Source organism: Mytilus californianus, unplaced genomic scaffold (genome assembly GCF_021869535.1).
Source record: "Mytilus californianus isolate M0D057914Y unplaced genomic scaffold, xbMytCali1.0.p SCAF_2, whole genome shotgun sequence".
Lineage (NCBI taxonomy): Eukaryota > Metazoa > Mollusca > Bivalvia > Mytilida > Mytilidae > Mytilus > Mytilus californianus.
Window position 1 is genome coordinate 1,703,274 of NW_026262668.1, and position 14,375 is coordinate 1,717,648.

The 14,375-nt window shown below is 31.9% G+C and overlaps 2 protein-coding genes across 6 annotated transcripts in view; one reads left to right on the forward strand and one right to left on the reverse strand.

The window, feature by feature from the left end:
• Positions 1-10,150, reverse strand: part of LOC127729057 (snRNA-activating protein complex subunit 4-like) — a 47,626-nt gene extending 37,476 nt beyond the window's left edge. Inside the window, exons 1-6 of the mRNA XM_052236685.1 lie at positions 9,892-10,150; positions 7,745-7,806; positions 5,612-5,785; positions 5,252-5,368; positions 3,559-3,637; positions 2,012-2,093 (exon numbers count right to left, since the gene is read on the reverse strand). Coding sequence (XP_052092645.1) covers positions 2,012-2,093; positions 3,559-3,637; positions 5,252-5,368; positions 5,612-5,785; positions 7,745-7,806; positions 9,892-10,048 — 671 coding nt within the window. The 5' untranslated portion in view covers positions 10,049-10,150. The remainder of the gene's footprint in view (positions 1-2,011; positions 2,094-3,558; positions 3,638-5,251; positions 5,369-5,611; positions 5,786-7,744; positions 7,807-9,891) is intronic.
• A 119-nt stretch (positions 10,151-10,269) lies between these two features.
• LOC127729062 (hamartin-like) overlaps positions 10,270-14,375 on the forward strand; it is a 45,640-nt gene continuing 41,534 nt past the window's right edge. For 3 of the 5 annotated variants that reach the window (XM_052236696.1, XM_052236701.1, XM_052236700.1), the window contains exon 1: positions 10,451-10,549. The gene's annotated coding sequence lies outside the window, so the exon portion shown is untranslated. Of the gene's footprint in view, positions 10,294-10,450; positions 10,550-14,375 lie in introns of those variants that run through there. The other 2 variants (XM_052236699.1, XM_052236698.1) reach the window with 2 other exon arrangements.

Here is a 14,375-nt window from a genome sequence, read left to right on the forward strand (position 1 = left end):
AGAGAACAACAAGGTATGACATTCATACAATAACAGTTTAGACAAGAGTGCACACGCTGAAATGTCTCGCCTTCTTTACTAATCATTGATATTATGTTGATAGTCCTAAATATAAAGCTTTATTACAACTGTCACATAAACTTAACATTAACCAAGTAAACTAAACATTGACCAATGAACCATGAAAATGAGGTCAAGGTCAGATGAACCATGCCAGGCAGGCATGTACAGCTAACAATTCTTCCATACAACAAATTTAGTTGACCTATTGCTTATAGTTTAAGAAAAACAGACCAAAACACAAAAACTTAACACTGAGCAATGAACCTTGAAAATGAGGTCAAGGTCACATAACACCTGCGCGACTGACATTTTGATCATAAAATATTTCCATACACCAAATATAGTTGAACTATTTGAAAAAAAGACCAAAACTCAAAAACTTAACTATAACCACTGAACCATGAAAATGAGGTCAAGGTCAGATGACATCTGCCAGCTAGACATGTACACCTTACAATCATTCCATACACCAAATATAGTAGACCTATTGCATACAGTATAAGAAAAACAGACCAAAACACAAAAACTTAACTATAACCACTGAACCATGAAAATGAGGTCAAGGTCAGATGACACCTGCCAGTTGGACATGTACACCTTACAGTCCTTCAATACACCGAATATACGAGACCTATTGCTTATAGTATCTGAGATATGGACTTGACCACCAAAACTTAACCTTGTTCACTGATCCATGAAATGAGGTCGAGGTCAAGTGAAAACTATCTGACGGGCATGAGGACCTTGCAAGGTACGCACATACCAAATATAGTTATCCTACTACTTATAATAAGAGAGAATTTAACATTACAAAAAATGTAAACTTTTTTTTCAAGTAGTCACTGAACCATGAAAATGAGGTCAAGGACATTGGACATGTGACTGACGGAAACTTCGTAACATGAGGCATCCATATACAAAGTATGAAGCATCCAGGTCTTCTACCTTCTAAAATATAAAGCTTTTAAGAAGTTAGCTAACGCCGCCGCCGCCGCCGCCGGATCACTATCCCTATGTCGAGCTTTCTGCGACAAAAGTCGCAGGCTCGACAAAAAAGTGAGAATTCATATTGTTCATTGATCAGACTATTAATTAATTACAGCAGAATGCATTGAGTGTGTAGGTGAAGGTAGAATCTTTGGTTAGCTTGCTTGTTAGCTGAACTGTGAAGTCATTATTAGGTGAGGTATATACTACCCTCCTTTCAGAGTAGTCTAGTCCTACAGACAGATAGATTGGTTATCTGTCGGACTAGTCTACTCTTAAAGGAGGGTAGTTTGCCTAACCTTATAATGACTTCACGGTTCAGCTAACAAGCAAGCTAACCAAATATATTACCTTTACCTACACACTAAATGCATTCTGCTGTAAAACTTTGCCTTTTGTCATTTTATTTGTTATGTTTGTGTTTTGTACTGATCTGACGAGTAAAGCTCATTTTAACTGATATTTTAGTGTAGTTAATGTTATCCTGTTACATCACTGTCCCCAGTAAGGGTAGGTTTGAGCACTCACAATAAAAAAAAAGATGTGGGGTTATCGGTCTTGAAGACAGCAATCCAACAACAAAGACAACCAAAAGACTCCTAGCAGGCAACTTGCTGACATCAACAATAGACATGTTTATTCCCCACATTTATTATTGCCTGTCCAAAACTAGGAGGCTGTAGTTCAGTGGCTGTTGCTAGATGACATCAGTCATTAGTGTTTTTCTCTTAATGTGATTTAATCTGGCTGTTAGTTTTCTCTTTTTTTTAAATTGTTTCAATTTTTTTTTTATTATTAGTGGGCTTTTTATAGTATATAATATACACAATATCAGATGTCTAATGTCTACCTGCAGTTATTAACATACTTCATTTGGTGAATAGTTGTCTCATTGGAAATCATATCACATCTCCTTATTCTATTAATCATAATCTAGCAGAATCTGCTTTTAATTATTTACCTGTTAAGCAAATCTCTTGTTTGTTGACTCAGAGAATCTAAATACACAGCTTCCTTCATTGCAGCTTTCATGTTTTTCCTCCCTTTGAAAAAAATAGAAGAAAATTTAGTTCCATAAAATATTCCAGTATGTTACAATAAATAAAGTGACTTACCAGTATGTACATCAAATCCAAAAGGCAGTATATATCCACTGGTATTTCAAATATTTCGGGGTTTGTAATTATATGAATCAGATTTCTTGTTTTGCTTCATTGAACAAAGTGACCCATCTACTTCCAAGTAGATTTCATACAAATATTGAATTTATGGTTTCTACTGGCCGACAAAATCCACAAAAAATTGCATTTCATAGATATTCATGAATCTACAGTTATTGTGCAAATAATTGACTGAATGATTTATCGGTGTTTAATGCCACTGTCAGCACTGTTGTGCTATTTGTGGCGGTCAGTTTTTAATAGTGGAGGAAGCATGAGTCCCGGGAGAGAACCCATGACCTTTGTTAGGAAAACTGACAATCAATTCAGATTGGAGTCGAGCGCACCTATCACATGCATTGGAACTCACAATCTTAGTGTTGACAGGCTAGTGATACAGTAGTTCGACTACTTGGACCACTCAAAACATTGAGGCCCTTTGCGAAAATAAAAAACATAATGAAATAAAGTTATGTTTACAGTCATAAAAGTGACATGATGAATAAGTACTATCAAAACAAAGCCCTACTTTAATACCCCCTCATTACAATCAAGGTTAATTAGTTGTCTTACAGCTGAAATTTACCAGTTCAGGCGACAGGTAAACTATTTTGTACCAGACATTGATCAGCCTATTTAAAGTTGTTTTTTTTTAATTTGACTGGTTTGCATCTAATTAATTTAGTCAAAAATATTTAGTCTATCAGAAATATGTATTAAAATATGATTTGATGTTAATTTTAAATTGGTAGTCACAAAGGTTTAAAGCAAAAAAATCGTCAAAACCACATAGTTGATCTAGTACACATGTGTGAGATTTAATTATGCATCCAAATTCTTCTAAAAGGCGAAAAATATCATTGATACCTTTATCTTACATTCATTTCAAGTATTTTCTCGAAGAAATAACCTGGAAAGAACTATTAAACTCAATTGTGCTTTGTAAATGTAAACAGATTTTACATATCTGTCTCTAGTTTTTGTTTTACTATTGTCAAGTCAAAATCCAGTATTAGGAAAATGTGCTTTTCAAAAATAATAGTAAAGTTTTGAAAGTGTAATTTCACATTAATAAAGAGTCTAAGGTAGATATTAGTACACTGATGCTGCATACTTGGAATGATGTACTCTTAATGTAACAGTTTACGTCAGTACATCAAATTTATATCAAAAGGCTTAAGTTTAATATTGATTTTTGTCAATCATTGTTATGATACCCAACTGAATACTTTGATTGGCTTTAGTCAATGTCTAAAAGGATTCAAATTGGGATTAGACAAAAATATCCAGCTTGCTCATACATTTTTAGAAGCCCTGCTATAAATGCTGTTGTAGAGAAGACTCTTACATGCTTGTTGTGGTCTGATATCCTGTCTTTGTTCTTCTGTACTCCTCTTTATAAACACATCTGTGTTAGGAGGGGGAACCTGCATAATAAAATTAAAAAACAACATTTCAAATGTGATATTGTAGATATGAATATCATATTAATATATCTAGACATGAATATTATATAATCTATCTTGATATGAGCATCATGTAAATCTAACTAGATTTAAATACTGTAATCCACCATATAAAGCCCACACACCCTTTTTTGCCACTGGAATTTTGGAAAAAACGTTTTGACACTTGTGGAAAACTTCTAGTTAAAGTCCAGTAATTTCAAATTGTGTGTGATTGTTTGCGGTATTTTTCATGGCAAAACCATTTTCCATCATCAAATAGAAGTTGAAAATGTTTGAAAATGAATCTAGACACTTCACACGAATTGAAATAAGCCAAAATTGCAACAACAAAAAAACAATTTAAAACTTGTCCTTGTCATTAACCGTAAACACTGGTAAACAGGAAAAGAACTTGTTAATTGCAGACAAATATGATGAGAGTGTGCGGAAAGTCTATACTTTCAAAATAGATATTACAAAAGAATACAACTTTGTCCTTTAGCATGTTTAGTAAAATATTGTTACATTTATTCATCCTATTAATATTTAAAGGACCTTTAGCTAAAACCAAAGTCATGTGACAGTAAGTAACAACAAATCTGAATGAATAACCAATTAAAGCTGGTAGTTATATGTATAAGCTGACTACTACACCTAGTTCATAGCGTTAAATACAAACAGATTCAAGTTTATTTTATGCAATGCCATGAATGCTATGAAAAGTAATGAGAAATTTGATTTAGTTTTGATATTTATCAGTTAATGCCATTTTTTAAAATTAAAATTGCATATATTTATAGTGATTAGGTAAATTATTAGTTTTGAAAAGAAAAAAGGCAGAGGACAATACAATTCCGAATTCGGCATATAAATCTAAATACCGGTAGATATGAATATTGTATCATCTAATTATCATATAAATCAATCTACATATAAATAGCATGTATATATATTTATATTTGTACAAATTTTTGCACCTCATGTTTGCGGTATACCATCTTTTCTGCAAGTTTATTGTTTTCTGTTTGGTAATAAATTATTATAAGATCCATTTTGTTACATCTGGTGATCCGTTTATTTGGCAATCGCCAATGGCAGTCAGCAGGGCTTAAGAACACCAGTTGTTCGACCAGCTTGTCAAATGCGTTTTGTTAAAATATACTTTTTCACTTTTTTGGTCTTTTGGAAAATGTTGTTTGTGCTGTATTTAGACCCCTCTACCAAGAAATTTGTTTTGCATGCACACATATAAAAATTGCGGTTTTTATCCAACGCAATCATAGGTTTGAATGTTGTTTTCAATTTAGACTTGTTTATATTTATATAAGAACATACATATCAATTTAACTGGTTAAAACTGTATATAAATATAGATATCATATAAATCTATCTATATATGAATACCTTTTTTCTGATAATCATGGTGTCAACCAAATAAATTCCTGCCTAACATTTTTTGAAGGTATGTAATATAAGGTCCTTTAAAGGTCTCAGAGTAGAAGGAAAAACAGGAGAATTTTAAGATCTTTGTAAGTGAAGCTTGGATAAAGGAACTGTATCACAATCAGATTTGTATGAATATAATTTACTAACATTTCCATATACATCAGAGAAGAATGGCCTTTGGTAACTAGTGATGGTTCTCCTTCCTGTACTGTCAGTAACTTTGGCTCTCTTAGGATTTTCATCTAGGGTTTCTTGTAGGCGATCCTGTAATAACAAACAAAAAGCATCAAATTACAGAGATGGGTTTTCTTGTAGGCGATCCTGTAATAACAAATAAAAAACATCAAATTACAGGCCATGGGTTTTCTTGTAGGCGATCCTGTAATAACAAACAAAAAACATCAAATTACAGGTCATGCATGCTAAATAAGAAAAAAACATTACAACTATGCAGCATGGCAAGATCTTAGAAAGATGTCCTAATGTGCAGTATTCAGGACTTCTTACCTGTTTGTCTCTGTTCTCTATCAGGGCCATCTCAATAGATCTAAGTGTGTCTAGTAGGACTTCCTGGTATGCTTTATTCAGGGCCAGACATGTGTCAGGATCAATAGGAACATTCTCATTTAAATTGATGACAATTTCATCACCTTCTCTGTCATCCTCAACAACTACAGAATCCTAGCAAAAATAAATATGTATGAGTCACTTCCTTTTGACAAGTAAATCATTAATAAAAAAGAAAAAAAAATACATAAAATAGTATGGCAATGCATGTAAATGATCTATTATAATGTAATATGATCGTCTAAAGAGTCTTATGACAAAAAGTTTCATGTAAATCAATTTGTTATCATGAATACTCTTTTTCATGTTAGTCCTTTGCAATTTTTTCTCTTTTCTTAATGTATTTATATAAGGGAGGATTCAAGTTTTACATACCATTCACAATATTTTTAGACTCACACAAATAAGTTGGTTACCAGTATATAATAATAAAAGGGGTTTTTCAAAGTGGAATTTTACTTCAGTAAGAAAATTACATGTATTTCAGAAATGAATTTACAAATGTAGTTGCTTACATCTAGGTATCACATCATTTGGATTCTAGTGGATAGTCTCATTGGAAATCATACCACATCTCTTAATCTTTATATTGGACATTCAAATTATTAGGAATCAATGAAGCATACAATTTCAGCCTTAGGGACTACTTATTATAGATGGTTGTTATATTCTCTTAAATGCATTCCAAAATCAAGATATAAATGATGGTACAGGTCACTTACTATCTGAACAATGAAGTGAACAACTTAATACATATATACAATGGTATATGAAGCATTAAATATAGGTCAGTGTGAACTGTTTTTTGTGACAAGCTGCTTACTCTAATTACCAAGATGCATCTTTAAGTTAAATTATTTTGTAGGTCATTTATTTTTTAGTATCTGACTTCTGAAAATTAATGATAAACTTTATTGATATCAATGACAATAAATGAGGTGTAAAATAAAGGTCAGAGTGATATTCTTTTTGATAGAGGCTGCTTTACTTGAGCCTTACACCAAGATATATATGATAATAAGTTGCTGTTCAAGAACTTTGATGTAAAACTTAATTAAAGTCAGTGAAGTATAAAATATAAGTAAAATTCTTAGTACGAGGTTCTTTACTCCTGAAAATGTATCCTTACACCTAAATATAAGATTTAAGGTCAATAAAAATCTGCATTACTTTAATGTCATTATTGATCATAGAGATCAGACAAAATGTTTGTTAATACTTGTATTTCTAAAAGTATCATAATCTTCAATCATTCAAATATTTAATGTTCACGATTTCTGTGCTTGTACATTTGTACACTTATGTATATTTATGTCAACAACATTTGATAACACTGTAAAACAAATGCTTATCCAAAAATGAGCTCACATTCCATCATTTTTTTTTGTATTACATGTATTTCATTTCATGTTATAAAAATTCACCGTAATGATGAGATTAATAAAAAAAAATATATGAAATGCACTTTCTCAGACTTTTAGAGAGGAAAATAAATTGTTAAAACTAATTGTCAACTAGAATAGCAGTTCATCTCAATGCTATGAATGCAGATAGTTAAAATGATGTTGTGCATACTTTTCTCCTTTATTTTACTGTATCCGAGAGTCATCTTCAAAATAATAATAAATTTGATAGATTTCTGTACCTAAATTAGATATAAACTTACAATGCATATGCAAAAATGTACATGAATGCAGTGATGTCACGAAATAGAAGTTATAAGTTCCTTTGGAAAATATTCTGTAATATTATTTCCACTGGAACAAATATTAAAGTATTTGTTCCTTATAGGGAATAAAGGGTATATAATACATGTATGTGTTCAAACAAGAACAATTTCCAGGAGAACTTCTGTTAGGCAAAACAAAAATATGTTGACAGTGTAATAGTCTCTTTGTAAATGTCATTTATGATAATGCAGTTTTCTGTATAATTGGTTTGTTGCTTTATTTTAAACTTGAGTGTTTTGTAATAAGATGGTTTAAAACTTCAATATAATTTATTTTCTTGTTTTTTCTTATGTCATCTATGAATACAATTTTACAATTTATCCTTGGGATGTGGATAACTTACATGGATTACAGATGCAGCTTGACTTGAAAATCCACCTGGTGTCTGTCGAAAGTCTTCTTCACCTGTATAAAAATAAGGAGATGTGGTATGATTGCCAATGAGACAATATTACATAGATTACGCTCATCGAAATCCAAAACTTTACTACAGACATGAGCATAGCGAACGAGTTGGGATATACATTGTATAAACACCGTAAGATGGTGCCAAAGGAACATCACTGTCCAAAATAAGAAAATTAACAATAGGGAAAGAAAAACCATCCCTTTTGTCGTAAATTTTTGTGTAGAGTTTCTGGTGTAATACTGAAATATCTAAATCTAGGAAAGGGCAGTTATTGCTGTTAATATTTGATTTATTTAATGTAAGTTCCTTTGGGTAAATTTCAGCAGTATATCTAGAGAATTCTTGATTATTTAACGAAAAAATATCATCAAGACACCGGTAAGTGTTGTTAAATTTATCAATTATATGGAATTTAGACGGTTCTTTACTAAGTTTGGCCATAAACTGTGATTCTAAACAGTATAGGAACAAGTCTGCTATTAAAGGGGCACAATTGGTGCCCATAGGAATACCTACAACCTATCGATAAACTTTACTGCCGAAACGTACATATATGTTGTCAAGGAGAAAAGTTAGGGCTTTAATCATCTCATTGCACCTCCAGTAAGTATATCTAGCATATTTAACTTTCTCATTGGAGAAAAAGTCTTTATATGAGTTGCAGCAAATAAATTTGCAATCAGATTTATCAAACATCCATATAATTAGATAGGAAAACTTTTGTTTGATAAGATTGTGTGAAAGTGTAGTATAAAGAGTACTAGTATAAAAGTCAAAACTGTCAACCGAATTAAAATGACCATCAACATGATCAAAAACATGTAATTTATCTAAAACATCCAAAGAATTTTAAACACTCCAACATGATTAATTAATTCCACTATTTTCATATGTTTTATGACAAAAATTAATGATTAGTTCTATGATAGTAGTTAAGGAACCCGTTAAAAGCACAGAAAGATTAGTAGTAGAACACTTACTAGAGGCCGAGATGAAACAATATTTTACTAATTTTTTTGTGTAGTTTAAGTTACCAATACATAGTGGGGACCTTCAAATGTTCAGAGGAGGCCTTAAGCTGAGCTGTGGTAGTGACAAGATTATTTACTACATGTATACGACTCTCTGTGGAGCGTACGGCCTTGGATGTAGTTTAATGTACAATTTCATTCTTAAGGACATCTGTGTAGTATTTATGTCATACCACCACCACATTGTTGGCTGCTTTGTCGGCTGGTACACACACAAAACTCTTTGCAATTTCATACTTGAATTTTGTTTTTAGTCCTAGAAATGGGAGAATTACTTACTCTTTTATTTATTTCTAAATTATTTTTGAAATGTGATATGCAAATATCAACAATATTAAGACATTTATTTAAATAGGATTCAAGTGAAATTTTGTCAGAATTCTCCTGTTTACACCATTTTTTACAATACACCTTATTGCTATTCCCGCTTGACCCGAGAATCTGTCCCGCTCGAACTTTTGACGTCACACAACAATCACTTTTGCATTGTAGCGTCAGACATTTTCTATTATGACGTCAAAATTTTACGGGAACTTGTGTGATGTCCAGTAATGGCGGACAAATAGATAAGGTGTATAGGATGAAAGAGCACCTTTAATAACCTGACGACACTCTTCCCAATTTATTTTTGACGGTGGACGATATTTTGGTCCTTATTTCAGAAAGTTTATAACCTCTCAGTCTTGAACGATGTTGAGGTCCCCTGTAAATTGTAATTACATGGCCATATGGATCATATCTAAACTTCGATGTTTCGCAGTCTCAAGTTGAAGGAGCATTATATTCTGTGATTACATATTTTTTTATACTGTTGGAAAAAACTTGGATAGTATATTTATTTATGTAACTCATAAATAAATTAAGGTTTTTGGAATGATTGATTAGAATCAATAGAGCAAAAGGGAGTTAACTCTGAACAAAATGTCTTTGACCAGGCAAAAAATACCAGTTAAAGATAAATCGATTATTCATTATTAAAATTAACATTTTAGTAATAAATAAAGCAACAGTGACTTTCAAATTATGTGACGAAAACGATTTTTTTGCAACCTTCAGCAGTTGAGTTGATGTCGATATGTAAAATATCATTATCGCTATCTTCATCAGAATTAAAGTCATCATCGCCAATAACATTTTGTAGACGTTCGATATCTTCTTGAAGCTTTCTCCTCTCGGAGTCTTTGCACAATTCTTGATTGTTCTCCATGATTATTTGCAAAATATGATTAGGATATCACGCATTCATTTGCCTCCATTTTCTGAAAGTCGTTAAACTGGTATTTTGGTCCATTCTTAAAAGCAAAGCGTGAAAGACATGGAAACCAGTTTTCGCAGAAAAAAATAACGAAAGTTGTCTCCTCCTGTTCAGAGTATCTCGGGTTTTATCTTATTCATTAGACGAATTCCGAGAGAACCAACATATTTCATTTCGGCCAAAGGGGTGGCGTAAATGTTAGTTAAAGATAATTTAAAAAACGACATGTATTCTTGCGAAGAAATATTTATGATATAATTAAGTATTTGGTACTTTTTCCTTTCCCCAAAGAATAGATAATGAAGCAGTGAAATGAAAATATATAAAAATCGGTCACAAAGCCAACCTACCTCTTTATAAAATACTGGAACCGATCTCGTGATAACATTAAATCGGTGAGGTTCACAAATGTCATCTGCTTCACGTTGATGCTGCCTCAAGGTATTCTTCAAGGTATAGCCCTACAATTTAAATGTTTCCCATGTCATGCAGAAGCAGAATTGAATTGGATTATGTCATATATAAATCTTGATACAATATAACTCATCTATGAGCCTAGTAGTAGTAAACCTCTAATTTAGTAATTATAAATTATTACACTGTATCAGGTAGTTTTGTTATAATATTTAGCTTTGATGGAACAATAAATTAGCTCTGACCGTCATATATTAGGCAGGTGTCCTTAAGGTTATTTAACAAGTTGGTTATGCAGCTTTCATCAGTTTCATATGTCAATCCGACCCAAGTCGATCAGTCCAAAGCCAAGACAATTTGTACCCATTGGCATTGAAAGTCGAGCCAGCCCCAATTTAAAAAAATATTTACAAGGGATAAAAATAAGATATAGTTGATATGTATCTATAGTTCATAATTATTAATGAATTTTATGAACAATAACAATGATGGATAATAAAAAATTGAGCCTTTGAGTTTGATGCATACAATGTATTCAGATATGGATATAATTTTTAGGAAGAGACATTTATTTGAATATTTTTTTAATATTTATATTTAGATTTCATATTGAATATATTATTTTTTTAATATAAAATATTTATTTTAATATCATTTTATCACCTTTAAAAACATATATAACAGAAGTTAGGGCACTGATTAGTCAACAGTGATCAGCAATTTTTCATATGACTTTGATCTTAATTATCTTTTCAACTGGATTAATTACAATAGACCACTTTAGAGTTCGTTTTATTTCCGTCAAAAACTTATTAGTGAACATCATTCATGCGTTTAGGGGCATCGTCACTTCCTTCCCATGTTGAGCGAGCTGTTGAAAAAATGATGCTATATTGCACGAATTTTTCGGCAAATTAAATTTTATACTTGATAATCTGTACTGCTGTCATTAGGGAATTGTGATAAAGTACCTATGGAACAAACATTATTTCTAGTTTATCTTTCATAATCACAATCACGAAGACGCCTGATGATTTTTATTAGTGCAGGGATACAGGCGGGCTCCTATATCTGGTAATTGACGTCATAAAGGCATGCATAATTGATGAACTTTTCCAGTGGAGGACATAACACGAAAGTAGTCTATTGGTTAATACACACAAGCTGATACCCAAGCTAATGCACACACATTTTTTTCTATAACAGTTATCATGGTTATAAAAACTACTCATATTGAAATTAATTTTTTTTTTGCATAAAAAGTTAACTACCATGTATCCACTGTCGTTGATCATCAATACTGTTTCCTAAACATGCTAAATAATCCTCCAAGCAGTGAAAATTATACAACTGTTATCATGTGCAAATTGCCATTTACCCTGAATCAAATACTTCACAAAAAACTCCTACTTTTAAAGTAGTTATTCATTATTTTATTATGGGGACAGAACGACTTAAGCTCAGTCCAGATTGACATGGGGCGAATTTACTTAAGGCCGGAACAATTAAGGACTGGATTGGTTTGGGGCCGGAATGACCTGATACCATATTGCAATAAATCGACTTTGAGTTCAGAGCTGTTTTTTTTATTAAACTGCACAATCAAAAATACTCTCAGAATCCCAAAAGGGTTTGGGTAATTTGGTTTTGCATGTTTGTTTTACTTGTCAGCTGCAAATGTCACATGACTTGTCAAGTGCTTGCCTTTCCCTTCCAATTTTAAGAGTCCCATATGAGGCCAAAAAAAATATATGTGTGGTTCGAGTTACCTGACCGACCCTAGTTTAAACCCCCCCAACCCTAGAACTCTTTTTCCATTTCCGAAAAAATAAATTTTGAATGATCCCATTTTGTGGAATGTGAATTTCAATAATTAAATTCACAGACTTCTGTCATCTGAATTTCCATTAGAAGTACGAGTAAAAATGCAACAAATTCTTTACAAAATGCAAAAAAAATAACTTAAAAAGTAACATGTCTCTTTATTTTACAATGCATCATATAGAAAATGGTGAACTTCTGGTAGGGGCATGTTTATTACCAGAATCCAACTCGGTAAACACGTGATATTTTTCCTGATTTTGACAATCCAAAAAAAAAAAACAGAAAAAAAAAAAAAATAATGCTGACCGACTGACCCTATTTTTTAGGATGTAACTGGAACTAAACATATATTTTTATTTGACCTGATATACATTTAATATTTGCTTTAAGAACAGTGCATACATGTATGTCATATTATAATTTATTATAATATTGCATTTTTTTCAGTGTCTCGCATTCTCACAAGGCCATACTATACAGACCCTTTGTGAAGCTTATTTTAAACTTAAAAATTTCTAAATATGCTCTTAAAGGAACATATCATACAGTCTTCATGATAAACTTTTAAATCTACAAGCCCGAAGCTGAAATTTACGAAAATTTTAGATAGATTCTATTGTCAAGTAGAGATGATTTTTACAGGCCCGACAACATTTTTACAAACCTGGGCTGGTGGGCCTGTGGTTGAGCGCGAAGACTGATCATACAAGACCTTCAACAACATGCCGGTTGATAAATTCTTTCCAGTTTTTTCGTTCTTTTTATGTATTTTTGGTAAAACATTATTGAGGAGCTTAGGGCTATTCCATTAAAATGTATGTGGGATGGTAGGAAGGGAAGTTTAATTATTGAATGTGGGTCATGGGTCTTTTTTCAGTATGCCTCTATTACCATTATGCAAAATTATCTAAAAAATGGTTCTTGGTTGTAGGGATAGTTTGAAAGTCCCTTCCTACCCTCTCACATACATTTTAATGGAATAGCCCTTACGATATCTTGCAAATTTTGTACATCTGATTATGGAAAAGTATTATAATATATATAACAAACATGCACCATATTAAGTCTGTCCCATGGAATTCAATCATGTGTTCATACTTTTTTTTTGTCATACCCTAAAACAGAAGCAGGACAACTCGACTCACTGCCAACTCTCCTCATATCTGTTTGCCTCAAATTTCGACCAAAACACTAACACACAACTTAGTTTAAACATATTTTATTTGCCAAAAAACTCACAAAAAGGATGTAGTCACAAGTAAGTCCAACTTAGATCGTCTTCTCCTAAGATACAATATTAAACAATAGAATTTTATAGCATGCAAATATCAAATTTATTATTACACAATATATAACATGTATAATCAAACATCTGTTATTTAAATGACATATTAAGAAACAGTATACAAAAAGGAAAGATAGGAAGAAGGGAAAAAAAATATGCATGTGTGTGTGTGTGTGTGGATCACTGCATTCAGCTTATACACATGATTAAACAAGGAACCTTTTAGTCTTTTTTATATAATCAAAAACATTTCTAAATAATTCTTCATTTTGCTCATTTGTCAGATTTATACAACCAGATGTTAAAATCTCTAGATCCAACACAAGGTCATCTGGTAACCAACTCACACATGACTCGCACCAGCTTGCCCGACTGATGAAAAGGACTTTAACTTAGTTCCTACAAAAACTAGACCTACAAACTTGCCCCACTAATAATAATAAGATATTGAATAAGCAGCAAGGGTCTGGAAACGGCCATATTTGCCAGTCATGACCTAAACTTAAAAGCTATTTGTATTAAACGGCAGATTGGGATTTAGGACAAATTTTTTTTTTACAGAAATAATTTCAGTCATTTCATTGAGATCAGGTTTCTTAATCGCTGATTTTGCACTTGTTTTTGTTTTGAAATCCCTTTCCTTATATAATACGCATGTGTGAAACTGTCTTCATCAGATAAGACACTTAATTGTAAAATGCAAAATGATTTCATGCTAAATTTAACGAGCGCAACTATTATCTTTTATATTCAAAC